Raw genomic sequence first — 23,638 nt, forward strand, 5'->3', positions numbered from 1 at the left:
CTGCTACGAAAGTAGTGATGTGATACATTTTACAAATTCCATTAGTGAACAACATTTGCTAGTGGCAGGCAAATCGATTTAAAAGAGAATGATGAGAGACAGGCCCACTTTTTTTTAAGTAGACCTGAGAACAAAAAGCATGCACTACACAAAAATAAGACTTGGGTAAATAGTTGTAAAAACTAATGTCAAATGGGCCTTTAAAGAAAAAAATAGTTGCAAACGCATCATATCAAACACAAAATGAGAATAGTACATCACATAAGGATCACCTACCATATCCAACATGCATGGTGTTGGCTTATGTTTACAATAGTGATGTCATCAAATATTGGTTCCAGCTTTCACTGAAAACGGTTGATATTATCTGGTTTTTATGGTACCCACCAATATTTATCTTACAAGATACAGTATCATTCAGATGATTTGGCACAGACAACATTTTGCACATAATGACAGCATTGGGGCTTTAAAAACTGATCTGCTTTTGATGTAGGGTAAGAAAATAATCACAACAGAAAACAATTCCAGTCTTACCTGAAGTAAAGGATTGTGCCGATTTCATGCTGAAATCTAAGAAACACATCCAGTTCATCTGTGGCTATTTGAATAGCTCCTGCCTGGTTTAAGTCTTCTAACCTGACTCGAGGTATCACCTGTAGACCCCAAAAAGATCATTAGTTTGACAGAATATATTTCTGTGTTAATTTCAGTGTCAACATTTTTCTTTGTTTAGGTAAATTTTTATGGCATGATTAATTTGAATATGTGACAAGTACCATACAGTATACATGTAAAAATATTTCTCTATCATAAAAATGGATAATGACTTCCTGCAAATTTATTGTTTGACAAATGTATGCCTTTTATTTGTTACACTCTAATAAATGGTGATCCTCCTGTGTATCATCCAATGAGTTACTTGGTTTGAAGTGGTCAGATTTCTCACATATTGCATTCATGTGGACAAACAAGTTTTTTTGAGTAGAAAAGCAAACCCTGCTCCATAGACATCTCTGTCATCAAAAATATGCTTCCAAAACTGCTCAATTAGAACTACAATAGCATTGCAAATATGTTTTATGCACTTGTAAGCATCATTTTACTAAAACATATAATAAAAAGTATGTATTTGTAGATGACGTAACTTTTGCACAATTATGTTAACAAGGTTTATGGTTAGCCCAAAATTTAAAACAGGTTCCAAAATGTGCAAACACTTCCAAAATTTGCTGCATTGACATGAAAATCTATTAAAAAAAAGGCCTTCTAAATTCCCTATGTCTATCATGACTGGTGTTTTATCAATTGTGCTAAAGTTTCTGTCACAAAGTCCAAAAGTGCAAAACATGCATATAAAAATGATTAAACAAGTGTCACTCAAATGGATTGATGCTCAACTGTCCTCCACACCAATAGTTCCAGGCAATCAAGATGAGATCATCTCATCATTTTAACCATGAGTCTTGAAACCAGCTCAATAGTATGTTGTGAAAAGATTTATAAATAAACCAATGTACTGGATGCAAAATCAATAAGCTATTCATTCTGGAAAAACTAGACATCAACAGAAGACATTTAGTAAAAAAAAAACATGCCAACCCTGACATGCAATGAGAAGTAGTGGCCAGATTTTCAAAACAACCATTATGGCAGCCATATTTGATAGAAGACTGGTACCATTTGCATTCAATACCTACTACATATCATAAGAAGTCTTTTGGTGAAAAACCTGTGTTGAATGTTGATAAAACCATCAATTCTGGAGAAGCACTGAAAATAAGAATTTCAAGATGGCCACCATAGTGGTCATATCGGATGTCAAACTGGCATAATTTTCATTCAAAACCAGCAAGACATCATAAAAAGTTTCTTGTGAAAACTCCATGATCATATGACTTTTCATTTAGAAGAAATATCATAGACAAGGACTCCAAAATGACTACCATGATGGCCTTTTTTTTACCTAAGATTAGCATCATTGTTTCTGTAAGAAGCAATCAGATGTGACAATCGGTCTAAACCCAATCCAAAACATTATATTTGTGGCCAACAATAATAAAATTGTCAAGAAAGCTGCCATGATTTAACATAGCGGGCATCATATTGGCATGATTTTCATATAAGATCAACTAAACTACATATGAAGTATTCTTGCAAAAACCCAATTTCCACAACTTTCCATCTGAAAGAAGTAGAAACCTCAGTATTTTCAAGATGGCCACTGTGGCACCATGTTAAAAGCAAGACTGGCACTGTGTTCATTTAAGACAAACCAGACATCAAACTAAATCATGTAGTGAAAACCTCATGTTGATAAGACCATTTGCTCTGAAGGAGGCACAATTAAAAAAATTCAAAATGGCTTCTGTGGTAGCCATACTAAATGTCCATATGTCACACTTTTTACTTAGGACCAACTAGAATTAATAAAAAGTCTTCCAGTAAAACCTTCAAATCAATATAACTTTCCATTCAGAAGGAGTAGCAATAACAAAGTTTAAAAGATTGGTGGCCATATTGGACATGAATGTGCCACCATTGTTATTTAGAACCAATCATACATCACAAAAAGTCTTTTAGTGAAATCCCCATGTTCGATACTAACATTCTGGAGAAGTAACAATAACAAAATGTTCAAGATAGGCAATGTGGCAACATTAGTGGTGTTTGATCAATGCATTTTCCTTTAAGACCAACCAGACACTGCGATGAATGTGTAAAGTTTCATGGCAATGTTACAAAAGTGATTTAAGAGGGAAACAACAAAGTTGTGCTAACTGATGAAAAGACAACAGACAATGAACAACAGGGTATCCCAGAACACAGACATGTGTGTCATCCTTCTGGGCACCTGTCAGATAGTGGTTTTTAAATGTACACATATGATGGAAATGTAACCTGATAAAACCAGACTGTTGAACGTTGCACATCCCTACCATAAACTCGTCTGGTCATTGACCAGTATAGCTAACAATTTAAAATCTAAAATGTTCATCTGCTTATGACCAGAATATGGCTCTAAGTTTAATATGTGTTGTGTTATTGTGCTAAAATGGGTCTGGGATGGACGGACTGACTTACAGGCAGATGGCAGTTAAGCAATATGATATTACTGTCTGCTATAGCAGTGTAGGAATGAACAAATTAAAGTTTATCATTCATGTTTTAAATTGTAAATGTGGACCTTGATTCCATCCGCTCTGAACCTCATCAACGCTTGTTCCAGAAGGAGCCACCGTGCAGGTATTTCTTCACCCCAGTATGGCTGCTGAGATGCCACTTCTACTATTTTCTTTTTCAAATCTTCCAATTTGCTGTCTACAATGGTGTTGTCAATGGCAAAGTCCTCGTCAACCAAGTGAAACCTAGTAGGTTTGTCACTGAGATAAGTGCGGATTTCTCTGAAGTATCCTTCACAGATCTCATGACGATCAATCTAAAAATAAAAAGATGGTCAGAAAGTGAGGAAGTTCAAACCCAACTACTTTATCACTGACAGCAGTATTCACAGAATATTGAGAATTGCTGTGTAATAAACCAATGGCAATATTAATTACTTTTGGCTGGACTTCAGTGGCCAAACTTTATTTAGCAGTTTTGAAGAAAAAATAACTGAAAGGTTTTTCAACTTTCAGTAACAGTGACCATATCGATAGCAAAACAACATCTTTTCTATAAATTTAAAAAGGTTTTCATCCCAGGATGCTCTTCCTCAAATATAGTAACACTTTGAAACATGTATAAAAGAAAGTTTGAAATTTATTTTTGGTAACAGCAAAGACATCTGAAAATGAAATTCCTTTATGCCAGAATAATTTTATTCTAATTTGGTAACATTCTCTTAGGTAGCTTTGTGAAGTTAGATGTTTGTTTGGGTTTAACACCATTTTTAGTGCATTATAGGCTATATGTGGTGGTCTGTATAACTTGTGGAGGTAGAACCTGGGAAAACCTTGGAAGGAACCACTGACCCATGGGAACCTACTTGCAAGCTTTCTCACATACCCACATTGGCCAAACCCAGGACTAGAACCCACATGGAAAGAGGCAAGATGTCAGTTGTTTATGAAAGCAATCTCTTTAGACCACTCAGACAACTCCAGTTCAGTGAAATCCTTTAAAATGTTCTAATGTCTGAGAGTTGATTGGTATCATTTGTAAATTTCTTAAAGTGCCTCGATTCAGGATACTATCTACTGTAATAAAATTCTGTTAAGTTTTGGAGGAAAAAATTTTAAAAATAAATAAATTTGTAGTAGTGATGACTATTTGTAAATGTTGAACAGCAACAGCTATGCAAATTTAAAAGCCCTCTATGCTTTGGTCAAATTGAATGGATTTTGAGAAAATTTTATATGAAGATTTATTTACTTTTCTTAAGAGCAGTATTTGATGGCAGAATGGCATTGATAGAACAAACTTGAATGATCATCATGCCAGGATGCTTTCTGCCAAGTTAGAATTTCATGGTAGAATGGCATTGCTAGTACCAACTTGAATGATCGTCATGTGAGAATGCTTTCAGTCAAGTTATATCAATATTCTGTTTAGAAATAGGAGTTGTTGAGATGCTTTAATATATTCAGTAACAGTGTCTTTCCTATTTTAGTAAAAGTGGTCATACTTGAAGACTGATTTGTATCATTGTATAGATGAGTCTACCTATTTTAATAATAGTGGCCATATTTGAAGACTGATTTGTATCATTGCATAGATGAGTCTAACCTATTTTAGTAAAAGTGGCCATACTTGAAGACCGATTTGTATCACTGCATAGATGAGTCTAACCTATTTTAGTGAAAGTGGCCATACTTGAAGACCGATTTGCATCATTGCATAGAGGAGCCTAACCTATTTTAGTGAAAGTGGCCATACTTGAAGACCGATTTGTATCATTGCATAGATGAGTCTAACCTATTTTAGTGAAAGTGGTCATATTTGAAGACTGATATGTATCATTGCATAGATGAGTCTAACCTATTTTAGTGAAAATGGCCATACTTGAAGACCGATTTGTATCATTGCATAGATGAGTCAAAGTGGCCATACTTGAAGACTGATTTGTATCATTGCATAGATGAGTCTAACCTATTTTAGTAAAAGTGGCCATACTTGAAGACCGATTTGTATCACTGCATAGATGAGTCTAACCTATTTTAGTGAAAATGGCCATACTTGAAGACCGATTTGCATCATTGCATAGAGGAGCCTAACCTATTTTAGTGAAAGTGGCCATACTTGAAGACCGATTTGTATCATTGCATAGATGAGTCTAACCTATTTTAGTGAAAGTGGCCATATTTGAAGACTGATGTGTATCAATGCATAGATGAGTCTAACCTATTTTAGTGAAAGTGGCCATACTTGAAGACCAATTTGTATCATTGCATAGATGAGTCAAAGTGGCCATACTTGAAGACTGATTTGTATCATTGCATAGATGAGTCTAACCTATTTTAGTAAAAGTGGCCATACTTGAAGACCGATTTGTATCACTGCATAGATGAGTCTAACCTATTTTAGTGAAAATGGCCATACTTGAAGACCGATTTGCATCATTGCATAGAGGAGCCTAACCTATTTTAGTGAAAGTGGCCATACTTGAAGACCGATTTGTATCATTGCATAAATGAGTCTAACCTATTTTAGTGAAAGTGGCCATACTTGAAGACCGATTTGTATCATTGCATAGATGAGTCTAACCTATTTTAGTGAAAGAGGCCATGCTTGAAGACCGATTTGTATCATTGCATAGATGAGTCTAACCTATTTTAGTGAAAGTGGCCATGCTTGAAGACTGATTTGTATCATTGCATAGATGAGTCTAACCTATTTTAGTGAAAGTGGCCATGCTTGAAGACCGATTTGTATCATTGCATAGATGAGTCTAACCTATTTTAGTGAAAGTGGCCATACTTGAAGACCGATTTGTATCACTGCATAGATGAGTCTAACCTATTTTAGTGAAAATGGCCATACTTGAAGACCGATTTGCATCATTGCATAGAGGAGCCTAACCTATTTTAGTGAAAGTGGCCATGCTTGAAGACCGATTTGTATCATTGCATAGATGAGTCTAACCTATTTTAGTGAAAGTGGCCATACCTGAAGACCGATTTGTATCACTGCATAGATGAGTCTAACCTATTTTAGTGAAAATGGCCATACTTGAAGACCGATTTTCATCATTGCATAGATGAGCCTAACCTATTTTAGTGAAAGTGGCCATACTTGAAGACCGATTTGTATCATTGCATAGATGAGTCAAAGTGGCCATACTTGAAGACCGATTTGTATCATTGCATAGATGAGTCTAACCTATTTTAGTAAAAGTGGCCATACTTGAAGACCGATTTGTATCACTGCATAGATGAGTCTAACCTATTTTAGTGAAAATGGCCATACTTGAAGACCGATTTGCATCATTGCATAGAGGAGCCTAACCTATTTTAGCGAAAGTGGCCATACTTGAAGACCGATTTGTATCATTGCATAGATGAGTCTAACCTATTTTAGTGAAAGTGGCCATATTTGAAGACTGATATGTATCATTGCATAGATGAGTCTAACTTATTTTAGTGAAAGTGGCCATGCTTGAAGACCGATTTGTATCATTGCATAGATGAGTCAAAGTGGCCATACTTGAAGACCGATTTGTATCATTGCATAGATGAGTCTAACCTATTTTAGTGAAAGTGGCCATACTTGAAGACCGATTTGTATCATTGCATAGATGAGTCAAAGTGGCCATGCTTGAAGACCGATTTTTATCACTGCATAGATGAGTCTAACCTATTTTAGTAAAAGTGGCCATACTTGAAGACCGATTTGTATCACTGCATAGATGAGTCTAACCTATTTTAGTGAAAGTGGCCATACTTGAAGACCGATTTGTATCATTGCATAGATGAGTCTAACCTATTTTAGTGAAAGTGGCCATGCTTGAAGACCGATTTGTATCATTGCATAGATGAGTCTAACCTATTTTAGTGAAAATGGCCATGCTTGAAGACCGATTTGTATCATTGCATAGATGAGTCTAACCTATTTTAGTGAAAGTGGCCATACTTGAAGACCGATTTGTATCATTGCATAGATGAGTCTAACCTATTTTAGTGAAAGTGGCCATGCTTGAAGACCGATTTGTATCATTGCATAGATGAGTCTAACCTATTTTAGTGAAAATGGCCATGCTTGAAGACCGATTTGTATCATTGCATAGATGAGTCTAACCTATTTTAGTGAAAGTGGCCATGCTTGAAGACTGATTTGTATCATTGCATAGATGAGTCTAACCTATTTTAGCGAAAGTGGCCATGCTTGAAGACCAATTTGTATCATTGCATAGATGAGTCTAACCTATTTTAGTAAAAGTGGCCATGCTTGAAGACCAATTTGTATCATTGCATAGATGAGTCTAACCTATTTTAGTGAAAGTGGCCATGCTTGAAGACCGATTTGTATCATTGCATAGACGAGCCTAACCTATTTCAGTGAAAGTGGCCATGCTTGAAGACCGATTTGTATCACTGCATAAATGAGTCTAACGTGTTTTAGTGAAAGTGGCCATACTTGAAGACCGATTGGTATCATTGCATAGATGAGTCTAACCTATTTTAGTGAAAGTGGCCATACTTGAAGACCGATTTGTATCACTGCATAGATGAGTAATGGTCTTCCTGCCAGGATCTTCCTTTTCAAATCCTAATCAGAGGTTTATGAGGTTTTTACTACTTTTAGTAATTCTAGTCACATTTGATGGCAGTTCCAATTATATGTATAAATTTAAAAGACCTTCATGTTAGGATGTTTTGAGCCAAAGTTGGTCCAGTGGTTTTTAACAAGTTTAAAATAGCGATCTGTGATGCATGTATGATTCACAACATATGAAGGATACAGGGCAAAATCCTAAGTTCACTTGGCCTTCAGCCAGGTGAGTTAAAAATCACAGACAGGTAACAAGAAAGCATCCAATTATTAAAGCAACATATACATGATTCCTGTCCAAAGTCAAACTGGTGAATAATCACTATTTCACCTGAAATGCAATGACAAAACATTTTTTGCATTAAAAAATTTGACTGGATTCCACCCAATAAAATTTGCATGAACCCAATTCAGTTTCTTCAATAATACTTACCCAAACACACAATCATTGGACCACTAACTGGCAAATCTAACCCTATCAAGTTAAAATTTTGCTATAAAAATGCTAAAAGTTGTCTACCCACATAGGCATGAGTCATACAAGAGTAATTTCCCTTTGGGTATAGGATTTGGTTACTACTAATTATGATCAGGTAAGTATTGTCAATAAACGTTTCTTTATTCTTCTTGAAACACTTTACACAATCAAAATACCTTAGGAAAACAGATAACAGGCAGAGGTAGTTACATCCCCTTACAGCCAAACCTTGACTCATCCCCGATTCCGGAAGGCAGTGGTTCCAACCTGTAGGTCAAAAACCCTGAGAGGCTAAAGGATTATTCCATGGGATATGCATTTTCTCAATTATTAACATGTGTGGAGGGGAACACAAAATGTTTTGAAGTTAAGAAAGGGGTTGTCATACTCAAAAAGGTTGGGAAGCACTGCCCTAAGGTATGAATGGTAGTTTCAAATCTTAAGAGCAATATCAGGACTAGTGACTCTACATGCCTTGCTGCATTTGACTGGAAAAAGAAGTTGATAGAACACATTACTAAGAAGTAGCCAAAAAACCAGACCTAACTGAGCCTTTGTGATGGAGGTGTTTGTATGTGCATGCGTGCGTGTGATTCAGATTTTCAATGCAGCTTTAACAATTTTTCAGTCATATCGCTCCGATGTCTGCAGTGTGGCAGTTTACAGTAATGTCTTGCACTAGGGCATCATGTTGTAGACATGTAGCATGATGTCCCACCCAGTCACGTTATCCTGACACAAGGCCGACCAGTCCTAACACAAACTGAGCGCCTAGCAAGTCTGCTGCTACTACCATTTTTATGTATCTTTGGTATGATTTGGCCGAGGTTCGAACCTGCTACCTCCTGCATCCAAGGCAGACACTCTAACCACTAGATTGGTTTCTTTGTGATGAGATCTAAGATGTAAATGCTAGAGAAAGTCATCTGAGTCTACCATCCCACGGACTGTAAAATATCTGTTTAGGATCATTTGTGCTTGAATAATATGCTTGACATGTGTTGACTGCCCTAACCTCATGAGGTGAAATGTGCAATTACATCAGTTGATATTTGGTTTAAGTTCTTTATACACAGACTGAATAACCAACTGGACAATAGAGCCTTAACTCCAAGATAATAAAGGTACAATTGAGATATTCCTCTTCAAGCTAGTTAGGATCTTTTCAGGTACCACTTCAAAATCCACTCTGGATCATGTAGATGACCCTGGGGTGATGAAAGAGGTTTGACCACAAATGTCTAATCACCCATGAACAGGATGATCATATTCTTACTAATGAAAGCAAGAAAAGTGAAATCATTCTATCATGATGGAAATGAACATAGTTTGGATTACCTGACAAGGTACTATATGTATCTTGCCAAATTTGACTGTTAGTTAGAGTGACTTAGAAACAGGTTGTGTAAGAAAGACGAGCCAATAAGAATCTTGAGTGTAATTCAGATGGTACCTTATTCTAATTTGGGTATAATGCCAAAGCCTTGGGAATGACAGTTCAAAGGTTGTTAAAAGATAAGTGAGATCTAACCATTGGGTTTGGATTAGTTGATTCATTTGAGGTAAGCCTGCCAATATGTTAAACCTGCATGGAATGTGATGAACTTGAATGTGGATTTGTCACTGATGACGCCAACTGGGAAAATCCAAAACTATGAGGCACAGATCTTTAGATCCGGTCTTCCATTGCTCCTCCAAGATATTAATTCACTACAATAGTTATCAGACTGAATGAGTATAGCCTTTCTATCCAGCATGTCCTATGACTTGTATTCACTGTGATCTTCATCTAGAGGAAAAGTCAATTCTGAGGAGGTCACAATCCAATGGCTTCCTGAAACAATGGCAAGAGAAACCTGACATGCTGGTGTCCATTCAAATGGTGATTCCCAAATTCTGGACATGCAAGGGAACACTGACAATAAGCCAAATGAAATTCTCCTATTTGCTGAGGATATGACCTTATATAACTGAAACTCGAACTGCTTGTTCCAGTGTGCAAAGCTTAAGTCAAGAACTGGGACATTATAATAATGGGGTCATAAAGAGGCAAACCAGCACTAGGAGATCTGCTGCCATATTGTGGAGACCCAGATGGCAAAGGAAATATATTCTTTGGAAGGATTTGAGACACCATCATTATGATCTTTTGAGCTCACATGCATTTTCAATCTAGATACTACAGAGATGGAGATGGTATTGGTGTGAGACACTACTCCATGTTGTAAAGACCCAGGGACTGATGCTGAAATCAAAAAAGAGTGCCATGAACTGGTACATAACATCCAGGATTTATGTACTGGAACATGGAGGCATACATCTAATCTGACTGTGAAGTCGCTCATCTGAACAGTGTTTAGAACCAGTTTTGAACTATGGCGCCAGTATATAAAGGATGAGAGAGTTCAAGTCTTGATTGGCGGAAGTGTGCTATTGGCCTTTTTGACTAGGCATAATCTTAGAACCCTGGTGATTTTATATTCTAAATGATCTCTACTACCATTTTGGGTGAGAAGACTGTATTTTTCCTGCCGTCAAACATAGGGCCTGAATGGATCCTTTGGGAAGACTGTAGCAATGTGGTCTCTGGACAATGGGGCATGGGTGCTGAATGTGATTTGGATACCCTCTGAGATGATCGATGAATTGCTGGGGAAAAGTCATTCCCATTCCACAGCAAAGTGACTTGAAGCTTAGTTTTGGTTCCCAAAAATTCAGTGCTCTCTGAGCGATTATAGCCATAATTTCAGTGATTTCACATAGTTGGCCTAATTGCTAAACTTTGCAAAAATATGCATTTGGATCCATTATCTGTTGTGAAAAATTGTTTTATCTGTATTAATATCAATGTCTTAGAATGAATAGCTAAAATGGTTTATTTATATTAACATCAATGTCTTAGAATGGATAGGTCAAAATGTAACAAATTATAACTCATTAACCCCTGGAGGTTTTTGCCGTTTTCATCTGAAATTCAAGCAGGAAACACATTTTGTGGGCTATTTCTGAATACATCCTAATATATCGACTTCCAAGTGATTTCCCATTAACTTAATGCCTAGATATGTTAAAATCATCTTGTTTCATTGGCTTTTTCGCTTGTGCAGGAGCAGAAGGTTAAAAGTTGGAGGTTTTATTTTGTTGTTTAATGGTCCCATCATTTTCATATCAAGACCACTCTTTATTCCAAATGCCCATCTTATCCTACTTTTTGCAATGTTCATCTGTCTGAGTGCAGTTCAGACATTTCTGTCTTAGATATGAGGCCCAAAAGTCTAAAATCCAAACACAAAACCGGATTCTGACCATGGGCTAATTTTGGGTGGAAACAAAAATCAGGTCCAAAAAGTTAGGTTTTCCCTCTGTATTTTGAAGTGCAACTAGAACATCCAGATTATTTGATATCATTGTAGAAATACATCTGTCTACCTTTCTATAATACCACCTACTTTTGTAAAATTTATAGTATCATGAGCATGGAGACAACACACAGCTCTGATGCACAGAACTGTATGACATGAGTTCAGTTGCTACAGTTTCAAATAATGTGAGCAAAATAAAAGGTACAGTGTAGTACAATGTGTATATCATTATTTGAAACAGCAATCATGTAAGTGCCACATTTACCCTTGAAAATATCTACATCCAGAAAAACACACCATCATTAGTACACTGTAGTTACACCAGTCCAGTTTATTTAGGCTTTTTATGTTTCTGATGAGTTTCAGTGACAATCGGTGCCTCTGAAGTCTGAGAATTAAGCCTCAAACGTTTTTCAGTAATTGGAAGCCATGGCAGCTTGGTTGATAGTGCAAAATCTATAATCCAAAAGTTGCATGTATGATACCCATCTAGGTCAATCCAGGCCACATGCCTCATGCTATCCACAAGAAGGACAATTAACTCCCATTTCCATAGTATGATATATGCAATATTGCATTCCAAGCATCATTAAAAATCAACCTACCAATTATCTTCCAAAAACCTGAAAGAATTTTTAGAGGCATGAAATCTTGGGAGTATTTGTCATGCTCACTTGATAATTTTATTTATATATCTTTTGTTGGGGTGGGGGTGGCAAACTTATCTAGGTTCATTTTTGATAGAAAGATGTCTATTTTGTTGTCCAACTTTACAAGTGTGAAAAATAGAAAACTTCTGTATATTTTTATATCAAGAACATATAATGCACAGCAAACTATATAGCAGGTGAGGTGATTTGGATTTTTAACGTAGCTTTAACAATTTTTCAGTCATATCGCTATGACGTCTGCAATGTGGCAGTTTATAGTGATGTGTAGCACTGGGACATCATTCCTCAGACATGTAGCATGATGTCTCACCCAGTCACATTATACTGACCCAAGAGAGACACTCTAAACACTAGACCACGGAAGCGGTCTAGATAGCAGGAACTGACAGAATAACAAATGAGTTATTAAAAGAAAAGCTGGTAAAAACCTGCGATATAAATGGCTCTAAGTTGTACCTGCATAATTTTATCCACATGTGTTCCCACCAAAATAACAGGGGGTATGCCAGAATCATGGGATGGTGCACAGGGATGTACGGAATTCAGCCAAACCTCAATCAGTTCTGAAAATAAAGGACACAAATCTCTTCAAATGTTAGAATTTCCATAATAGACAAATAGCTTAAATAAAATAGCCCTTTGAAATATGATAAATATGACATTTCAATATGCTACCTTTTGATAATTTTAAATACTGTAATGTAATAATTAGTGACTCAAAATGACATTATAGCTCATACATAGCATATTAAGTAGAACTGACAGCAGGTGTGTGAGTTAAGTTCATCTTTATATGACAAAGCTTTAATAATTTAGGAAGCTATATAAAGATAGAAGCATACTGAAGTTACATCCCAAATCAGTAGGAAATCAAACTGAATATAGAGTTTGGAGGAATAAAGTTAATAAAATGATACATCAAGCCAAACAAGTGCACTATAAAAAAGTACTTGATGAAAACCAAAATAATCCCAAAGCTATCTGGAAAGTGTTTAAAGGGTTTGGTGCAGGCAAATATGAGTAAAGCTGAAATTTTATCCCTCAATCATAAGGGCATTTACACTGATAATCCAACTGACATCTCAAATATTTTTAACAACGTTTTTGTTAAAATTGCTGAAAAACTTAAAGAACCCAGAACTTCATCTGATCATCTGGAACTCAAACATTTTTGTGCTAAAAAACTACCCAACAATATAAAGTTTGAAATTCCTGAAATGAGTCCCAAATTTGTGTTGAAATATATTTTAGAAAATGGATGATTGTAAAGCTACAGGGCTTGATATGATTGGACCAAGACTACTAAAGGTAGCGGCACCTGCAATTGTAGAGAGCATAGCTTTCATTTGCAATGAAAGTATTAGGTCTAATAAATTACCACAAAAATACCATTGCATAAAGCATGAACAAAAGATGATGCAAATAACTACAGACCCATCTCTATCCTTCCTTGTCTCTCCAAATTACTAGAAAAACATGTACATGATTCTTTTCTGAACTATTTAAACACTTATGATCTTATTCATGATAATCAGTCTGGCTTTTGCCAGAATCACTCCTGTGAAACTGCACTTATATCTTTGATTGATAAATGGCTGAAAGCATTAGATCAAGGAGAAATGGTAGGCACTATTATGGTTGATTTTCATAAAACTTTGCATCTTGTAGACCATGAAATTTTGCTTGAAAAACTAAAAATCTATCAATGCAATGAAAACTCCCAAAACTGGTTTACTTCTTACTTAACCGATAGAGTGCAACAAGTATCTTTAAATGGTCAACTTTCTGAAAGTAAAAATATTAATTGTTGAGTACCACAAGGCTCTATCCTTGGGCCTCTATTATTCATTCTATTTATCAACTGTTTACCTCTTAAGACTGGAACCTGAATTTCTTCCACTGACCTCTGTGCAGATGATACTACACTGTCTGAGACTGGTAAAACCAAAACAGTACTTGAAAATAACTTACAAGATGCTCTCAACAGACTTCAAGTATGGTGCAAGGAAAATAGTATGATCATAAATACAGAAAAATGAAAGCCCTACTAGTTACAACACAAAAAAAATGAGCAAGGCTAGATAGCGACAAACTCCAGGTTCTATTTGACAATGTGAGCCTCAATATGACCTCTCAAGATAAAATTCTTGGTGTATTTGTGGATAACAATCTTACTTGGTCTATTCACATTAAACATATTTCAAAAAAGGTTAATTCTTATCTATGGCTACTGATAAAAATCAAAACATACATTCCTCTTCAGTAAATGGTCATCTTTTATAAAGTTAAATTCACCCATATTTGGACTATTTGAATGTAATTTGGGGTAATACCTCTAATTCAAACATAACAACACTTTTAAGACTCCAAAAGAGGGCTTGCCACTTAATTCTAGATCAAAGTATAGACAATTTTCAGGATGCAATGAATAATATAAAGATTTTAACAATAATGAAAGAATATTTCTCAGAAAGGCCAAATTGATGAATAAAGTATCCAGAAAAGACATTCCTGTCTATCTAAGCAATATCTTTCACCAAAGAGATGCTGATGGCACTCCAAATTTAAGGTCCATAAGAAGAAAAAATTACATTATACCAAGGCCAAAGAAGGAATTGTTTAAAAAAAGTTTTCAATATACTAGTCACTTGGTATAGAACATTCCCAGTGACTTAAGGCAGGCTCCTAGCATTTCACCTTTTTACAATCAATGTCTTAAATGGACGAAATCTTTAGAAATTGAACAGTTCTAGTACAAAAATTACCGCCTGCTTTTCTGTAATTTTACATCATTTTCATAGCTGAATTTTTCAATGCAGGATTATATTTTATGTTTTATATATGTTTATGTTTTCACTGATGCCTGTGAATGTGTTCCAGGCTTGATACTTTGAATTTTAAAATTACTTAATTATTTAGTGTCAAGCCAGACTCTTCACATCATCTTGTATATACTGTATGTATTGTACATAACAGATAGAAGGCCTCAAGGTAGATTAGTTCTGTAACTAATTGAGTTACCTTCTCTAAACAAAGTCTTTATTATTATTATTATTATTATTATTATTATAAATCCAAAAAGCCAATGATATCCAATGGTATTGAAATAAAAGTAAACAAGAATCCCTTAAAGGGTCAGATACTTTAGAATTTTTTTCTTCTAGGAATTCAAGAGAAGACCATCTTTTACCTTTTAACTGAAGAGTGCTGAAACTGGCTTTCATATTCTTCAGGGATAACAAGATTTTCAAATTAGCTTCTGTGGTACAAATACTGGATATCAGCTTGGGACCAGTTTCATTTAGGACAAATGTCAAAACCCATTGTCAGTTAAAACCCCATGTCATGGTGAACATCCGTTCACTGGGAGTAGTGAGAAGATCTTCATAGAAGACATCATGGCAGCCATATTGAATGTATGTATGGCACTATATTCATTTTCAACTATGAATCATAAGTCTATTGGTGAAATTCCCATGTTGATAGTCATCCATTTGGGAGCTGAGATAACAATATTTACAAGATAGCCACAATGGGAGCCATATAGAGGATTAATCATTTTCACTTAGGACTGAGCAGACACTACAAAAAATCTGACGAAAACCCCACATCAAATGACTTCCTGTTAGAAAGAGTAGCTAAAACAATATTGTCAAGATGACCAAATAATGGATGTCAGATCAGCACCATTTTAATTCAAGATCAAGATTGTAAGAAGTTTCTTTGCATGAAAACTCCATGATGATATGCCTGTTATTTAGGAGAAGTAGTGATAACAAGATTTTCAAACTGGTCACTGTGGCAGCCATATTAGACCCCAGATCAATACCACTTTCATTTAGAACCAAGTAAGCATTATAAGAAGTATTTTGATGACAAACCTATGTCAATATGACTTTCCAAACATCAAGAGTAGTGATGTAAATATTTTATAGATGGCTGCTTTGGTGGCCATATTGAATGTCAGATCAGCATCCATTTGGATCAAGTTGACATATAAGAATTGTTTTAATTTAAACCTCATGCTGATACAACAATCCATTCAGGAGGAGTGGCAATAAGACTTTCAAGATGGCCACAGTAAGGTCACCCTTTTGGATGCTGTATTGGTACCTTATTCATTAAGATCAACTGATGATCATATGAAGTCTTTCGGTGAAAACACAACATCAATATAACTATTTGTTCAGGAGGAGTTGCGATAAGCTGTAATGCTGGCTATATTGGACTTCATTCACCATCTTTATTAGGACAAACTAGACATAGGAAGATGTCTTTTAGTAAAAACCCATGCTGATATAACCATCAATGTAGGAGGAGTTGCAATAATGAGATTTTTACAATGGCTGCCATGGTAGCCATATCAAACTTTAGACTGGCACCATTTGCATTTAGGACCAACTAGATATCTTAAGTCGTCTTTTAGAGAAAACTCCATGTTCATATGACTTCATTTAGGAGAAACATAAGATTTTCAAGATGGCTGCCATGTCAAATAAGCACCATTTTCACTTAGGACCAACTAGATAACATAAAAAGGCATTTACTGAAAACCCATTTCTTTTTAACAAGGACCAACTAGACATGGTGTGTGTAAAGTTTTATGGCAATCCTCCAACAAACTAATGCTAAAGGATGGATGAAAGACAGATTGACAAACCATCCCATATCTCTTATGGTCTATTACAAATTGAACTAAATACTTTAACATGGAGGTTAATCTAAGAAGTGGATGGATATACAGGCATGCACCTGAATGCCAAAGTTTCTTTATCTTCTGTCTTTTGTAACTCTCCTGTGAATAAAGTGGTGCTGAGACCGAGTACTATATTATATCTTCTATCATCTCTTCTTTCTTCTGGGGATTAAAGTTGTGATCCATCAATGTATTATTGCTTAAAATAGCAAAGAATAATGAGTTTATGATTTTCATATTGGTACATCAATAGTAGATCAGAACTCACCATGAACTTTGCACTCCAGTACCCCTTCACTATCAAAGTAGTATTCATCTGCTACAAGATCCGTAACATGTCCACTGACATCTGATACCATGAGATATATAGCTCTTCTTGTCAGGAACGTCTGGTGTGTGGTGTAGAATGCGAACTGACCTGCAAAGTCCCATATTGATAGTGGTGAGATTTTGCCTGTGTCTAGTTTTAATTTCTCAACATTTTTCTGCAACAATTTCAACATGGCCATGGTGTTTGTTTCAGACTGGGTGGGTGTTGTCCGAACTAAAGCAATAGGAGCTTCTCCTTGCTGGCTATTAGGAGATGAATGATTCTGGCCAACATTTTGCTGAGGAGAACAATCGTGTAACATTTCTATATTCTTGTCTTTGACAATAACCCAATCATGGCTTTGAGTTCTCTTTGTTTTCTTAACGATGACAGCCTGTGCCTCATTATCAACTTTGTCCCTCTTGGATTGTTGTTCATTCAGGACCTTGGCAAGACGCTGAAGTAGATCATTCTGCTCTGAACCTGAAAAAACAAGGAGTGAATTCAAATGAATCCTGCTTTGCATCAATCAATCAAGCTGGTAAATAAAATAAAAATTATGCACATGCCATGCCATCTTATACAGACTTGCCACTGAGTATGTATTACATAGACTCTGACAAGGATCCATTTGTCAGGTATGATCTGTTTTGTATTTAGCCAAGGTAAAGAATGGTAGGAAAATGGAAAACAGGTTTTGTTGCAATAAATGTCAAAATTATACAAGATCCATTAAATCAGAGCATTTTATTTTCTTTACCTGCAGAGTCATTGTTGAAAATATATGAGCAGTTCATGCAGCAAAGACATGACATCGGGAAATTTATCTGCGACAGAAAACTTATTGTGTTCGAAGTGTAGCGAATATTGATGGATGCAAGATGTGAACTTCCATGTGAAGACAGTCATTGAACATTTTTCAAGTAGTGTGTATAGCTAGATGATTCTGCTAACAGATTTGCAACAAGAAGGATGTATATAATTGGAAAAGTCTTGGATTTGTTGCTTGGATATGAGAGGTGACTGACTAAGCCAAAGACATTGTGTGTCACTAATCAAAGATATAGAGTGTCACTGATCAAAGACTGTGTATGACTAATCCAAGATGTTGTGCTGATTAAAGACATCATGTGCGACTGATTAAAAATATTGTGTGTGACTGATCAAAGACATTCTGTGTCACTGATTCAAGACACTGTGAGTGACTGATCCAAGACATCGTGTGTGACTGATCCAAGACAATGAGTGTGACTGATCTAAGACACTGTGTTTGACTGATCCAAGATATTGTATTTGACTGATCAAAGACATTGTTTGTTACTGATCCAAGACATTGTTTGTCACTGATCAAAGACATTGAGTGTGACTTATCAAAGACATTATAGATGACTGATCAAATACACTGTGACTGATCAAAGACAGTGTGTGTCACTATTGATTTAAGACCTTGTGTATCACTAATTTAAGACACTGTGAGTCACTAATCCAAGACATTGTGCGGCACTGATCCAAGACATTGTGTGACTGATAAAAGACACTGTAAGTGTTCAAAAGACATTGTGTGTGACTGCTCCAAGACACTGTGTGTGACTGATCAAAGACATTGTGTATGCCTGATCCAAGACAGTGTGTGTCAATGATCCAAGACATTGTTTGTCACTGAAACTAGACATTGTGAGATTGATCCAAGATATTGTGTGTCACTGATGAAGACATTGTGTGAGAGTGAACAAAGACATTGTGTGTGATTGATTCAAGATACTGTGCATGACTGATTCAAGACCTTGTGTGTGACTGATCAAAGACATTGTGTGACACTAATGATCCAAGACAATGTGCATCACTAATCCAAGACATTGTGTGGCACTGATCCAAGACATTGTGTGTGACTGATCAAAGACACTGTGTGTGTCACTCTAATACCACATATATATTTACTCATCAATTAACTCCTGATTATTGGAAATTTCATAAAAATCTGTGTTACAAATGGTGCCAAGAAGGAGGTCCTGTCACTTATACACTACCCTCCTAGTTTGTTTAAGAAAACAGAAAAATATCATTGACTTTTTCTAAGAGCATTCAACATGATATCCTTTCAATCTCATTCTTCAGCCAAATTGATTCATGCACTGTATGTCATCAGCTGCGAAAAAGAAAATGAACAAGTTAGCTAAAATGATCTCTCACTGATACAGGGCTTGGTGCCAAATCATATGTACACTTCATTACTACTGGAGTGGAGGGCATGCACTCTGTAACTGAGGGGAGGTTGTGATGGTGTATGGGTATTACAATCAGGTAAGTATTTTTGAATTAACATGTTTTACCAGAAAATATTGGTTTCTTCTTCAAATACATAACCTGATCAAATACCTTGGGAGATTTAGGTAAGAGGTGAAAGGAGATACATTTCCTTAAACTAGAGAGGCCATCTCAAGGTATGTGAGACAGCTTCTACATGACCTGACTGGTGAGAATCCATAGGTTGGGAAGAAGCTCTGAAAGGGAAAATGTTTCCTCCCACAATGCAGTGGACATCATGAAGCTGTCCCCTTATGAAGCTGTTGAACAACCTAGAAAGGTGATCTGTTGCAACACAGCTATAGGTCCCACAAGATAGTGTTAGGCCTTTTGGGATGATATAAAAGTTGGAAAAGTGGACTCTGATCTCCATCCTAAGGCATGGATAATAACTGGTAGAGGACAGTTTTTCTCAATTGCAATATTTGTGGCAACTGCCCCAACTTTGTAGGCCAACATGCAAACTCTTGTAACCAGGATGAAAGTGACTGTCCTGACATGTTGTCCTTCCATTCTGTGAGAGCTAACAAGAGACATGATTTCCATTGATGCAATGGTCTGGTCAGAAGTACCACTTCAGATCTCAGACTGGGTCCTGGGACAACCCTGAGATGAATGTCCAGGGAAAACAGGAAATGATTACAAAAGTCTGATTCCCCGTGAATTGGTAATGAAAGCAGGTTCGTTATACTGACCTATTTGTCAGAACTATATGCAGTTTAAGTCCACTGAAAGAGCAAATATTTTGCAAATTCCACCTGCTGTTCACTATGCAGTGAAGAAGCAGGTCTTGTGTGAGAGATGAACCAATGAAGCTCTTGAGAGCAATTCAAATGGCATCTTGTTCAGCCAGTTTAGTATCCTCTTGGGCCAGGTGTCATTGGATGTGTGTAATAAAAAAATTGACAGAAATTTTGATAGGCTTTTGTTTTGTCTGATGTCCTCTCTTTCAGGATGATTCAGGGTGCCTGTTATCGTGGAATGCGGTGGGTGCTAAATAGCCAAAGGAGAAAGTTAGTTATTGAGGTATTGATGCCTACAGTGGCATAAAGTTTTCTTGTTCACACCAATGTGCGAAGATATTTCATTTGCTTCATATATTTTAAAGTCGAGGGCCATACTGCTTGAGTAATTTATTCACCACTTGTTGTGTGTGATTTGGATTTTTAATGTAGCTTTAACAATTTCAGTTATATCACTACAATGTCTGCATTGTGGCAGTTTATAGTCATGTCTAGCACTGAGGCATGATGTCACAGACATGTCCCACCCAATCACATTATCCTGACCTCAGTCAACCAGTTCTAACACTAACCTCTTAATGCTAAGCACCTAACGAGGCAGCTGTTATTACCATTTTTAGAAGTCTCTGATATGACTCGGCTGGGGTTAGAACATGTGACCTCCCACATCCGAGGCTGACCCTCTAACCACTTAGGCCACTAGAGTGGTCAGAAAAGACATACTGCTAAAAAAAAGAATTGCCCATTTTTATATGTTTGTATGCTTGTGTATAACTATGTCATCTACAAAAAACTAAAACTTAAAAACCCTTCTACTCCCAGAGTCACTGTGTATTTATCAGTACAGCAGATATGTATAAAAACTTCCTAACCCTTGTCCAATGTTAAACTTGTATGCTAAAATAATAATAGTTTTAGATTCTCATAACCACTCTTGAATTTTATTCTGTATTATACCAGTGGATGATTTCCATCATGTCCCGTACCAAATCAGAATGACATTTTCCTTCACATCCTTTCTTAAGCCATATCAAGTGGAGTGTTGGCCAGTCATTGACATTCGTTCTGAGCAAATAAGTTTGATGAAAAGAGTACAGCACTTCTTGGGTCAACTGGAGGAGATGCAGTGTTGCCCCTACATTAGTCGTATAAACAAGGAGTCATGAACAAAGAAGTGCAGAACAAAATGTCAGCCAGAGCGAAGGAGAATACTAGAGAATAGGGCAGAGAAGAGCAGAAAAGGGAGAGGGACTTTGAGAGCTTCAAGTAGATTTGAATAGGAGTTCGGGCAAAAATGCAGAAATGGGGAGAAAAATATTAGATCACTGCTGGGGAAAAAGAAGATTAGGCAAGGGAGGCCAAACAACCTTTGTCAGGGCCACTCAGATTTTTGGAAAAGATGTAACCACTCAAAATTATTGCCAAATTTTGTTTGTATGTATGTTTGTGCATGTTTGTGTCTATCTTTACAAGCAAAATAAAACTTAAAACCCCTCACACTTGCTGGTATGTGTGGGCATAGTGTATATACACTCCTACCCGGTGCTTTATATGATAGCATGTGTGTATGTGTGTGTAGGCATAGTGTATATACACTCCTACCCGGTGCTTTATATGATAGCATGTGTGTATGTGTGTGTAGGCATAGTGTATATACACTCCTACCCAGTGCTTTATATGATAGCATGTGTGTATGTGTGTGTGGGCATAGTGTATATACACTCCTACCCGGTGCTTTATTTGATAGCATGTGTGTACGTGTCTGTAGGCATAGTTGTTGTTGTTGTTGTTGTTGTGGGGTTTAACGCCATTTTTCAGCACATGATAGGCTATACGTGGTGGCCAGTATTAATGGTGGAGGAAGAACCCGAGAAAATCCCGGAAAGAACCACCGACCCACGAGAAGCTACTGGCAAGCTTTCTCACATACCCACATTGGCTGAATCCTAGACTCGAACCGCCGCAGACAGAGGTGAGATGGCAGTGATCCGTAACGAAGAGCGCTTTAGACCACTCGGCCACTCGGGGCCCCGTGTAGGCATAGTGTATATACACTCCTACCTGGTGCTTTATATGATAGCATGTATGTATGTGTGTGTGGGCATAGTGTCTACCCACTCCTACCCTTATTTGCATGTGATAACATGTTTGTGTGGGTATGGTTTAATTGCATATGATAGCATATTTGTGACAGTATGGTGTCTATACACTCTTTCCCTTTGCTTGTACATGATGGCATATTTGTGACAGTATGGTGTCTATACACTCTTTCCCTTTGCTTGTACATGATAGCATATTTGTGGCAGTATGGTGTCTATACACTCTTTCCCTTTGCTTGTACATGATAGCATGTTTGTGACAGTATGGTGTCTATACACTCTTTCCCTTTGCTTGTACATGATAGCATATTTGTGACAGTATGGTGTCTATACACTCTTTCCCTTTGCTTGTACATGATAGCATGTTTGTGACAGTATGGTGTCTATACACTCTTTCCCTTTGCTTGTACATGATAGCATATTTGTGACAGTATGGTGTCTATACACTCTTTCCCTTTGCTTGTACATGATGGCATATTTGTGACAGTATGGTGTCTATACACTCTTTCCCTTTGCTTGTACATGATGGCATATTTGTGACAGTATGGTGTCTATACACTCTTTCCCTTTGCTTGTACATGATGGCATGTTTGTGACAGAATGGTGTCTATACACTCTTTCCCTTTGCTTGTACATGATAGCATATTTGTGACAGAATGGTGTCTATACACTCTTTCCCTTTGCTTGTACATGATAGCATATTTGTGACAGTATGGTGTCTATACACTCTTTCCCTTTGCTTGTACATGATGGCATGTTTGTATTGACATAGTGTATATACACTCCCACCCTTGCTTATGTGAATGCAAGTATGAAAACACATATCCTTGCTTATGTATAATAGTATAAGTATATTTGTGTGGGTATAATCTGCCTACAAACACTTTAACAAATGTTTGTGTGTGATAGTATACTTGCATGGGTAAAGTGTATCTATAAATACTCATACCCTTGTGTACTTGTGCATGATAGCATATTTGTACATATTTTATCTCCCTTCTTTTATCTAACTCCTTCTGTGGGATTTTAGTCACTACACACTGCATTTTGGATAGCAGCTGTGAGGTATTGGAGAGTAGTTTAGCAAGTATTGGATATCTTATGTGTTTAGGCTCTTACAAAGAAAGAGTGAAAACAAGAAGCTTTAACGATTTTAACAAATAACATATTTCTCTGGAAAAACAATGTAAAAATGAAAATAATAAGAACTTACAGTTTTAAGAAATCAAGTCCAGAAATAATCCAGGAATAATCAACAAATTAAA

The 23,638-nt window shown here is 36.5% G+C and overlaps 1 protein-coding gene across 1 annotated transcript in view; it reads right to left on the bottom strand.

The window, feature by feature from the left end:
- Positions 1–23,638, bottom strand: part of LOC149800207 (uncharacterized) — a 133,011-nt gene that overhangs the window by 32,805 nt on the left and 76,568 nt on the right. The window contains exons 9-12 of the mRNA XM_089959777.1: positions 17,186–17,710; positions 12,678–12,784; positions 3,188–3,439; positions 538–656 (exon numbers count right to left, since the gene is read on the bottom strand). Of these exons, the coding sequence (XP_089815903.1) occupies positions 538–656; positions 3,188–3,439; positions 12,678–12,784; positions 17,186–17,710 (1,003 nt within the window). The remainder of the gene's footprint in view (positions 1–537; positions 657–3,187; positions 3,440–12,677; positions 12,785–17,185; positions 17,711–23,638) is intronic.

This window comes from Sinohyriopsis cumingii, chromosome 5 (genome assembly GCF_028554795.1).
Source record: "Sinohyriopsis cumingii isolate HCF-2022 chromosome 5, ASM2855479v2, whole genome shotgun sequence".
Lineage (NCBI taxonomy): Eukaryota > Metazoa > Mollusca > Bivalvia > Unionida > Unionidae > Sinohyriopsis > Sinohyriopsis cumingii.